General features: G+C 40.8%; 1 protein-coding gene across 1 annotated transcript; it reads left to right on the plus strand.

Moving 5' to 3' along the window:
* Positions 1 to 206: 206 nt before the first annotated feature.
* LOC137291473 (recQ-mediated genome instability protein 2-like) lies at positions 207 to 5,944 on the plus strand. Its single transcript, XM_067822825.1, has 4 exons — positions 207 to 273; positions 2,669 to 2,851; positions 4,267 to 4,369; positions 5,059 to 5,944. The coding sequence occupies exons 2-4, from the start codon at positions 2,681 to 2,683 to the stop codon at positions 5,199 to 5,201; spliced, it is 417 nt and encodes a 138-aa protein (XP_067678926.1). The 5' UTR covers positions 207 to 273; positions 2,669 to 2,680; the 3' UTR covers positions 5,202 to 5,944.
* The last annotated feature ends 5,810 nt before the right edge of the window (positions 5,945 to 11,754 follow it).

Genomic DNA, 11,754 nt, shown 5'->3' on the forward strand with positions numbered 1-11,754 from the left:
AACAAAAAAATTCACATATATTGTGTGTAAGCAGATAATATTTGTATCTGATGTGTATTGTATTTTCTTAGTTTACATTGTGTAACCCGATAATATTTAACGTGGTGAGGTAAGCGATAAAATGTTGAAGGTTAAACAAGTTCCACTAATGGTACACACACATCGCATACTCACACAGCATAACAAGTGCAAGCCAATGTAGACAGGAGCCCAGTAACAGGTTCTCCTTTTCCCGCGAAGTTTCGGTGCATCGTATATTTGTTTGTCGAAGGAGTAAGTCCATGTGTATGACAATGCTGTGGCAAATTTGATAATGATGTCAGCTGCGGTGTTCGTAGTTCAGCTAGCTAAACTACGGTGTTCGATGTCGTTGTCGACTAGAATGCAGTTTAGTGGTCTATATTATAAGCAATGATCAACATTAATGAGATAACATCACAGTATCGCAACACGCAATGAGGCATAGCATACGATCAACTAAGTCAGAAGAACTGACGGAATGATTTTCGCCCGTAACCCCCGTTTCATTTTATAATTCTGTAATAAAGAACAAATGTTTATTTACAAAACAGTCCTTAAAAATAACCATTACCTGAAACCTAAACCACATTCTTTCCCTAACCCTAACCCTAAGATCCTAAACCCTCAAAATAACCCTAATTGTGAGGATATATTTCAAACGGGGGTTACGGGCAGAACTCTGGCCTCAGCGAATTTGGTCAAAATAGTTTTGATACATATTTTACCATACATGTTGACAAAACCTGAAGGGGTCGTCGGCACAGGTACTACAGAAATGTACCCCAGGTACCTTTCTGTATACGGAAGTGTACCCAAGCCAAAGTAAATGTACAGAATCGTACCTTAGGATGATCCCATACTGCATCGCGATCAAAACTGAGCGGTAACTTGAATGCATACTTTCAGTCCTGCCTGTCAAAGCGTTGAAAAAATTCAGCATGGCAGTGCGTGTTCGTCAGGATTACTTTCCTTCGGCTCCATATTCGATTTTGTTAGAGTACAAGGCAAATAAAACGGTTTTTGATTCCCCAAAACTGCGAACTGCAACAACACCACAAACCGGTTTCGGTTTTGGCTTGAGAAAAGTGGACTCGTCTGCTGTTTAGGGTACCAGGTACATTTCTGTACATTTACTTTGGCTAGGGTACATTTCTGTATATTGAAATATGCTACTCAAAAAAAGAAACGCATAGCTGAAAATTGTTATCAGTTTATGCTCTTAAGGTTCAGTAATACAGGGCAGTCATGAAGAAAACCTGACTGAACATTAATGGTACAATTTTGCAAGAAACTGTACATCACAACTGACAAGTGTTCCAAGGTGAGGGTCGCAGAACAGTCAGTATCTTGTGTGGCCACCATTAGCATCAATGGTTGGTGGGCATCAGTGTCCCATAGACTGGACTAGATTCCGGATGAAGTGCCTGGGAATGAGTTGGTACTCTTCCCTCAAGGCCACAAACAATGCAGGTAACATCTGTGACTGCTGAGGGTCACGCTGTTGCACACAACAAAAACGAAACAATGCATCACTGTAATACTTTATTACAATACCGTAATAACGATACACTATATACATCCATTTTTGCGATGTACATATCGGCCAGTCTTTATAACAATGTAAATACATGTGTTGGGCATCATCAAGCATACTTACACATTCAAACCACCCGCTTTCCATAGCTCCGCCGGCAAAAACACAGGGCTACCAAATCAACTTGGAGTCTTGACAGCGGCACTGGTGGAACCCCTGCCGGCGGTTGAACCACTGCCAAAACACACACAATAGTTGTTGACGTCATAACGTCAATCATCAACCCTTGCCTACTGTGACATCACACAACAGCCACACACGCACAGAGTATATAAAGGGCTGCACAGCCAATGCAGAATGGTCTGATGAGTTCACTTAGAACGAAACCGGTCACCCCCCTGCTACTAAAACAAGTACCTATCCAACGCCGACGGGGCCCACCGTCAGTTTCACTGTTAAACACAACTGAAGTTGCGCTGGGAACGAGCCAAGTCACTGTGTGTGATGGAGCAACCAGAGGCACACGTTAATTAGTACAAATGGTAAAGAAAGCAAGCGAGTGACATATCCCTGTTGTAGATTATCCCTGGAATGAATAAGGAATTGTGTTCATGAAGGGTTACAGTTCGATTCACCGAATATGTGCATGTATCGTAACAGTCCTACTATGTATGGTTGTTTCTTATGTAATACAAACAAATGCGTCTAGTACAACAGTATGCACAGTGCAGAATAGGATTGTCCTTGGTTATGTTTCTGCATTCTGATATTGGCTCTGTACCTAAGTGTATCATTATGTCAAGGATTGGGAAAGGCAAGGGCCATGGACCATTTTGCATATTAGAATAAAAATTTTGAAGTTTACTTTTGGTACAAAGGCAGCCCATCATAGCTTCGGAAAATGGCCAGCAAATTGATAATGGCACATTGACAAAGATCCCAATCCCTATTTATGTACACAATAATGTACCTGGAGGTGCATGTATATCTGTAGTGCCCATGCCAACAATGACCTCCTCAGCTTTATTTACCTCTTACAACTGGTGTAGTTTGCACGGGATTAATTTTAATGAGAACATTTCTTTTTAAATTTATGCTTCATCAACTTTTCAGTCAAATATCAACATGAATATCCTTGACCTGCCCTCCACGAAACTGTTGGTCTCCGACCTGCAGCACTGTGTGAAGTCCCCTGATGTCATCAATCCTAATGTCAAGTCTGTCAACTGGGAAATGAAAGTGCTTGGCAGGAAGAAGCTGTTTGGCTGTGTGTGGGTGCAGGGTTTAGTGGTGCAGGTAAATTCTATGGCTTGTAATCCAGGATTTATCTTGTATTTGTCATACATTCTGCCCCAGTCTAATAGCCATTGTGCGTGGAAAATCTTTGAGCGATCAGAATACATATTATGTGAATCCAGTCTCTTCAGACTTAACATATTCAGCCCAAAGTCTTATGTAGTTGTCAGTAACGTTTAACAGACATGATAGAGCTGCAGATTAGATTTCACCTATGTGGGTACTGTACCCACTGTATTTTAGGGAGTGGGTATTGTGAATGTTCAGTGGGTATTTCATTTTCTGTTACCCATTGCTTTCAAATATTTGGGTATTGAAGTGATTTTACTCACCTAAGTATATGTCATTGAGTAAGTTTACCAAGCAGGTATGTACTGCCTAATCATTCCTAATCAAAACTTAACTATAATGGAAATGACTTCATAAAACATCACTCATCGTGTACTGACAGTACAACACTAGTCCTATACTAACAATACAACTTGATAGTGACTGATGTCTTTTTCATTATGAATGCGATTTTCATGAATAAAATTCATATGTTTTAAATATTTTGATTGTCTAACATTTTAATGTGTAATTGGTATGTAACAATTGTTTTTCCATGCGTAATCAGAAATTTTCTATGCACGTTTTACCCAGATACACAGCTTATCTAGTCCTCAGATGTGATGTCATGGAAAGTCTTAGTTGACTGGTCAGAAATCACATGGGGAATTAGCTTTAGTTCTTTGTATTTTGGACCCGTGAAGGTCCCGGGGTAGAATAGGCCTTCAGCAACCCATGCTTGCCATAAAAGGTGACTATGCTTGTCGTAAGAGGCGACTAACGGGATCGGGTGGTCAGACTAGCTGACTTGGTTGACCCATGTCATCGGTTCCCCATTGCGCAGATCGATGCTCTGTTGTTGATCACTGGATTGTCTGGTCCAGACTCGATTATTTACAGACCGTCGCCATATAGCTGGAATATTGCTAAGTGCGACGTAAAACTAAACTCACTCACTCACTCACCTTTGTGTTTTGTAAATGGTTTGCATTAAGCATGTGGAATTCAAGAATCGCTAGGGTTAAGGAAACCAGGAACCAAAAGGTTTTGAACAAAATTCCATTATGTATTGTACATTTTACTTGAATGGAAATGTCTGGACAAATTACTGAAGTCTGATATATCAAACCCATTAGGAGAGTTACTCCTGATATGTCAAACAGCATTAATACTAATAACTAGACATAACTGCAGGAAATGAATTGTTACATAAACTCAAAAATATCATTTTCCCCAATGTTTCTGTATCTACCTTAAAATGACAGATGAAATGTGTTGTTTTCTCTGTAAAAGTACCTAAACTTTTATTTTATTTGTTTAATTTTACTCACTAATAAACAAACTGGATTTGTTGCAACCATTTCCAGAAGACTGAGAATGGAGATGAGATTGTTCTTGATGATGGAACTGGGACAGTGAGGATAGTAGGGTGTGACAAGGTCCCCCCAGCCTGTCCCAGAGTTAAACCAGGTGAGCCCAGCATATGATCAGGTGGAATTCGCACTTGAATGTCGCCAAATTGTATTTAAATTTTGCACAATTTAGTCAAAATTTGCCAATTTAATTTTATGTTTTTATGTTTTCATTCATGTCATTCAATAACTTGATAATCTGGTGACTGCAGCAAACTTTCTGAAATTATGTTCATAAAAAACTCTTTTCGACAGAGTTTTGTGTGAAATGCAGAATTTCCATGTCCATGATCAGACAGTCACACGAATGAGTGACCGCCTCTCCAGTAGTCACACGAATGAGTGACCGCCTCTCCAGTAGTCACACGAATGAGTGACCGCCTCTCCAGTAGTCACACGAATGAGTGACCGCCTCTCCAGTAGTCACACGAATGAGTGACCGCCTCTCCAGTAGTCACATGTAAGTGGGGACCATCCCGAGTACACATTACACTCACTACTGATGATCTGGCAAATTCTAGCCCTGTTCTTTCTTCCTGTTAAAGGAGAGGGGTAGAGTTCTAGCTTTCTATTGGAAGGGACTTTACGATTTCAACAGCTCCAATGTCTGAAATAAAATCTCTATCATGTCCTACCGTTTATGACATCTTGTATTGGCATGAGATAACGCTAGTATCAAGCTATAAGAACACTATGCTAGTAAATGGGACACACATGTCCAGTATGATCATTTATCTATGCTTTCAGGTCAGTATGTGATGGTGATAGGAGTAATGACGGCTGGCGGTCCGGAGCCTACTGTTCGTGGTATTAAGATACAAGACCTCAGTGGATGTATGATAGCAGAAAGCATGTGGATGTTGGAGGTGATAGACTGTGCTGACACTTGATGTATTGACAAGTGTTGAGTAACAGTGTTATTCCATGATGCACTGACCAGCAGTGTATGAAAGTGCTACCAACACATGTGGATGTTGGAGGTGATAGACTGTGCTGACACTTGATGTATTGACAAGTGTTGAGTATCAGTGTTATTCCATGATGTATTGACCAGCAATGTATGAAAGTGCTACCAACACATGTGGATGTTGGAGGTGATAGACTGTGCTGACACTTGATGTATTGACAAGTGTTGAGTATCAGTGTTATTCCATGATGTATTGACCAGCAATGTATGAAAGTGCTACCAACACATGTGGATGTTGGAGGTGATAGACTGTGCTGACAATGTATTGACCAGTGATGTATGACAGTGTTACAAACACGTTGATGTTGGAGGTGATACTGTCAGCATCTGATGTATTGACGGGTGTAGAATATTCCCACTCATGATTAGTGCCTTACCACTCAAAGCCATCAAATGTATGATTTTGCACCAAAATGTAGACATGAAATGCAGATTTTGCAGTGAATACAGTGACTTTCTTGCATTTTATGAGTGGATGGGATAACACTGGCATAAACTCAGTAGCATAAGCAAAATGAAGTTTTGTCTTTTATTGCCACCTTTGCCATGCTTGTGGTTTTGACTCCGAGGTCCATAGATGGTATGACTTGGAATATGTACATGCTGTCATTATAACATTACAGTTGTCTCTCTTGTGCAGGCCCATATATGGCTCTTGATGTTTCAAGCCCATCAAACCTGATCTTGTAGAATTTTATAAACACAATGAAGCTATTCACATCATTGAAGTCTCTGTCCCTTTTGATGGTAATGTGACTAGGTCCAGGAAAATCAGGGCAAAATGGTGACCTTGCATCCAAAATGTCATTTTTGTATCCAAAGTACTAGTTGACAGATTTTCCACTGTCTTGGGTGCCTTATGTTTGATATCTCTAAACTGACAATGGGAAGGGACTGATACCCAGTATGCAGTTAAGATCGCTTGTGTACAAAATGTCTTTATTGTATCCAAAGTACAAGTTGACAGATTTTCCACCGTCTTTCACTGAGTACTCAGAGGGCAGCAGTGTTGTGGCATCTCCACAATCTGTGGAAACTATGTAGTGTGCACCAGTACCTGAGAAAAGGATATATGGGCTCAGTGTAGAGTGAGCTGGGGTCCAGATCTGATGACAAGCCTAATCATTCTCAATTTGGCATGAACCCTATTTGCTGCATTTATTGTTTGCATCTGTAAATAAGAATGCGTATAATGTATATATGTACACAATGCCCCAAATCCAAGAGCTAAATCATGCTTGATTTTCTTCCAAGTTCCCAGGGAGCTGTGAAGGTCCTGGAGTAGAACACGCCTTCAACAACCAATGCTTACCATAAAAGGTAGCTAAACACTAAATCAGAGTTGTTCGTAATTCAGTGGGGAATCAGTTTGTAGTTTTAAATGGAAAGGCGACTATGAAGGTTCCGAGGTAGAATGGACCTTCAGCAACCCATGCTTGTCGTAAGAGGCGACTAAGAGGATCAGATGGTCAGACTCGCTGACTTGGTTGGGACATGTCATTGGTTCCCCAGTTGCACAGATTGATGCTCATGTTGTTGGTCACTGGATTGTCTGGTCCAGACTCGATTATTTACAGACCAACGCCATATAGCTGGAATATTGCTAAGTGCGGTGCAAAACTAAACTCACTCACTCACTCACTCACTCACTCACTCACTCACTCACTCACAGTTCCCAGGGGTTCATGAGAACAGAGGTGAAGAACAGAGTTACCTACCAAAAGTCTTTTGTCTTGGAAAATGATAATTGATTTTTACAGCGCCAAGTACCCAATGGCGCTGTGGCAAAGTCATAACAAAATACTTGCAAATACAGACACACAACCCTGAATGTCAAGTGTAGTGCAGAGCAGAAGAGATGGGTTTTAAGGAGAGACTTTTCTTTGTTTGTTCAGATGGCAGAGTTCCCTAACTCCTCCATGGAATGGTTCTGGAAGCGGACGTATAATTACGCTCTGTGTTGTCTCGGTGTTGACTGCAAATATGGATATCGGAGTACCAATTAAATCTTCACTCACGCAGACATCACACATATTAAAGGACCAGTCGTTAGATAATGTCCAGATTAAAAAAAGACCCCAAATCCCGACACATTTGAATGTAAATAGTCAATTCTTAATGGCAACTCACCCATCTCGACTTGTGATAAATGGTGACGACCCCACATATACAGTGTCTTTCTTTCATAACGCCTCATCCAACGCCTGGCCATCTTAAGGGTGCAGGTCGACCCCAAAGAATATGATGCCAAAATCAGTCCCGCAGAACGGAGTATTACGGTGACAAGACAAGGATTAGTATATGCACAGTGCAGGCATGGGCAGTACACTATACACGTGTACATGTAACGGTGCAAACAGTTCTTGGTACTTGCCAAGATTCTGCATGCCCATACGCTCACGTATTACCAACCACCTTGTAAGGGGCAATTCATAATTCATGGCTCGGGGGTTGTGATGATGATTTTCATGAAAAAGCATGTACAGTGTGGATGATCCCTCCTTACAATCTCCAAGATGCGACTTGTGTGGCGCTCTGGAACATAACGCCCGTACACCTCAGAATTTGTAATCTGTGATAGAGGAGTATTCATGATAATCTTTGACAAGTACAATTTTACAGCTGGTAGTCCGGACTGCATATGCTTTGTCCTTGCGTGCAGTCATCTTGGATGCAGCGATAAACTCCATTCCAACCACGTGCACTTATACTCTCAAGTTTCGTCAGTTTCACAGTAACGTCTCAAACATTCTCACTTTACCTATACCTTTAGAGCTAAAGAAACGCAACTCACGTTTTTACATAGAAAACATACACCTTAACGCTCACTTTTTTGACATTTAATTATTTTCGAAATTGCTGGTTATTTTGTTGTTCAGCATATATCGTCACATACTTACATCGTGTTAGAATGATTGCGTTGCATTTGGGTCCGCTATAAGTGGCACTCAAGCAGTTACAACCATGGGTTGCTGAAGGTCTCTTCTACCCCGGAACCCTCATAGTCGCCTTTCCATTTAAAACTACAAACTGATTCCCCACTGAATTACGAACAACTCTGATTTATTGGTTAGGTATGGGCTTGACAAGGGTGTGTGCCTTTACTCTAAAAACTTTAAACAACTCTATTTTGAAAGAGAGAACTAGTTCCATACTTTCACAGGGAAGTGTAATATCTTTTCTTTCTAATTTGATAATTTACTTTAGTATAATATTGAGATGTTTTGAAACATTTTGTTCCTTATTTTTCCTAACTGGCTTCGACTTCTGGTGGAATGTGTACACCGAACCAGGTAAGCTCGTTCAATTCAAGCGATCTTTGCTTATATGTCAGTCATTTGTTTAATTCATAAGCACGATTACATATACATGGCTCTGAGACAGAGCTTGGAAATTACTGAGTGCCGTAGACATATTTTAAGTGTGTGAGTTAGTTTAGTTTACGCCGCATTCGGCAATATTCCAGCTATATGGCAGCTTTCTTTAAATAATCGAGTCTGGACCAGACAAGCCAGTAATCAACTTCATGAGCATCGATCTGCACAGTTGGGAATCGATAACACGTGTCAACCAAGTCAGCAAACCTGACCACCCGATCCCGTCAGTCGCCGCCTCCGACAAGCATGGGTTGCTGAAGGCCGATATTCTCACCCGGACCTTTCCGCGGTTAACATAATTTTCGTTAAAATACAAATTACTTTTGCCCGTGTACAACCCATTAACGTATTTGGCTTACAAGCCAGGACATCCTGTTTGTGTGTATTTGTCATTGACCGATATTCTAGAACAGCTGACAGGACACTGATGACAAGCCGGAAGAACACGCCAAAGATATAAGATGTTGTCTTATATTAACCAATTTAATCTCATCAAGTACGTAAGGATGACACTGTTTCTTGATTAATAACGCCACAAATAAATCGATACTGACGCTGTCAATTGTTGAACCTGAATCTTTAGTTGTAAAATCGACACATATTTTTACATTGAATGAATAATTTAAATGGGGTTTTGATCTCAGGAAAACTCTGTTTTGTCTACAGAAGGCGTTGTTTGAATTCCGCCTTCCTTCAGGCGTCATGATGAGAGGCCAGGAGTGCTCAGGTCGACTAAGAAGACACCAAAAAGTATTTTTAGAAAAGATGTCCCATGAATTCAAAGGTTTAGTATTAATCCTATGCTTAATATTTATTCTGTTTATCACCAGTTTCAATAAATCCATAAATAAGCAGTGACCTCTGAAATGTGTTGTTAGATGTGTTAAAAAACTGAAGTCTTCAATGGCTGATTTGAGTCACTACAACGGGAATATTCCAACGTCTGTTTCCATTGATTTTCGCTGTGCCATTCAAGTCTTGATGCATCGTTTTGCCTTCATCGTCAAAGTCGACTTCTAGTCTCTCACTCATGCTCCGTTCGTGATGAAAACTAGCCCCATGTTATTATGACTGCCCGTTGGAAGAAAATGTTCTGAAACCGAAGAAGTCCGTTAATGTGGACTGGAATTTCTTCAACACGAATACTGGTACGGCGCCGTCCACAGATGCGCTCATATCAGAGTGCGGACTCTCTTAGAATGTCAAACACACTTGTCTGAAATCAAATCAATCAGATTCCTCTAAGGAAATGAGTGGAAATTAACTCTTTGAACAAATATTATTTTAATGTTGTCACGGTTACCACTGATGGCCTATCGATGAACACATTAGAGGGCCTGTGTAGCCTACAAAGCTATAGAACGCTTCTATAATCTGCCCGGTGTAGTTAAGCAACAGCAAGAAGCATCGCTGTATACAGCTAGTGCATTAATAGTTACGTCCATGACCGCTACAGTGTCTTCTCCTTTGAACAAACGACTGAAGAACGAAATCTTGTGTGTATTATATTGCTGCAGACAGGGCCACGATTATTCATTTCGATGAGAGACCCCGTGTATATCACTTGTATGATTCTTTAAAGCCACTCTCTGCAATTTTCCAAATATATCAGAACAACCATATTACATTTTACGCCACTTTTAACAAATATATTCCAGAAATATCACGGCTTGCAACATCAAAATCGGGCCTTTACCCTTGAACCCGCTCCCTTAGTCCAAAGTTTAACCACTAGTCTATCTCAGCCTCTGGTGAAGGGCACAGGTTATATCCACATGGGTAGGGATTTGCCAGACATAATACCCCATCAACAAACAACGATGTTTTAGCTACAGTAATAGTAAAGGGGGTACTACTGGGTCGCCACTTTTTGCTTTTCTGATAACTAGGTTTATGTGTACCGAATCAATTTTTTTTCTATAATCAGTGGTCCATGTGCACTTCCTGATTACTATATTGTCCCATTCCAGAGTATTCCGACATCCTGTATCTAGTTAAGTGGCGATGACAAATGATGCTGCAACAGCTGACTGCAGAGGGATCTAAACCCGGAAGTGATAGGGGACGCTGAAGAAGTAAGAAATGTTCAAATGCAAACCTAATCATATAGCGCCATATCTAACGGGAAAATACTTCAGTTAACACATTAATGGAACGTGTTTGAAGACATGTCGATATGGACTTGGTGGCGTTTGGAAAATCATATTTGCGTATGCAAGGGAAAGAAAGATGACCTAGTCATAATACATAATACGTGTAATACGTGTAAAGTCGAGGGGGTACAAATCTTTATATTTAGATAATATTGAGGTAACACTTTAGCAACAATCATGTGTAATCCCCTAAAGGGGCTTCACATATTGTACCCATTTGGAGAATCGTGCCTTCATCCTGACGAGCGAATGCATTCACCACTGGGCTACCACACCGCACCGGTCTGTAACTACATGTAATGGACCAGACAAGACTGGACCGGAGATTCCAGTGAATGACATGAGCACACATCTAGGATGCGATGACATGTACCAACCACGTCACCCGGCCCCGTGAAGGTCCAGGGTAGAATAGGCCTTCAGAAACCTATGCTTGCAATGAAAAGTGGCAATGCTTGTCGTAAGGGGCGACTGAAGGGATCGAGTGGTCAGGTTTGCTGACTTGGATGACTCATGTCATCGGTTCCCAGTTGTGCAAATCGATGCTCACGTTGTTGATCAGTTGATTGTCTGGTCCTGGCTCGATTATTTACTGACCGCCGCCATACAGCTGGAATATTGCGGAGTGCGGGGTCCGGGATTTTTTTAAATAATGGAAGCTACGCCCCGGGTGTCATTGAGTTGGGTTTTGTTTTTTGCTACCAGCTGGATTAATCACCTCTTTCTACTAGGTTCCTAATCATCTACACTATCACGTTTATCGTTCACTTTGGATCCATCAGTCTCATTTACTGGGTAAATATTTGGCAAAGTTTGCTCGAAATAATTTGATTTGTCAGATCATGCAGTTTTCGTTTTTGTTTCGGTCAAACGATTTGGTTCATGTCCAGGTAAAAATGTACATTGAATAATCCTTGATTCGAAATTCAGTATCTAGATGATTGTG

This window comes from Haliotis asinina, chromosome 7 (genome assembly GCF_037392515.1).
Source record: "Haliotis asinina isolate JCU_RB_2024 chromosome 7, JCU_Hal_asi_v2, whole genome shotgun sequence".
Lineage (NCBI taxonomy): Eukaryota > Metazoa > Mollusca > Gastropoda > Lepetellida > Haliotidae > Haliotis > Haliotis asinina.

What these genes read in the sequence shown, in the direction of transcription:
- LOC137291473 (XM_067822825.1), top strand. Translation starts at nt 2,681, where the DNA reads ATGAATATCCTTGACCTGCCCTCCACGAAACTGTTGGTCTCCGACCTG. An exon ending in TGCAGGGTTTAGTGGTGCAG is followed by an intron (nt 2,852 to 4,266) that starts GTAAATTCTATG and finishes AACCATTTCCAG; the next exon opens with AAGACTGAGAATGGAGATGA. An exon ending in CTGTCCCAGAGTTAAACCAG is followed by an intron (nt 4,370 to 5,058) that starts GTGAGCCCAGCA and finishes CTATGCTTTCAG; the next exon opens with GTCAGTATGTGATGGTGATA.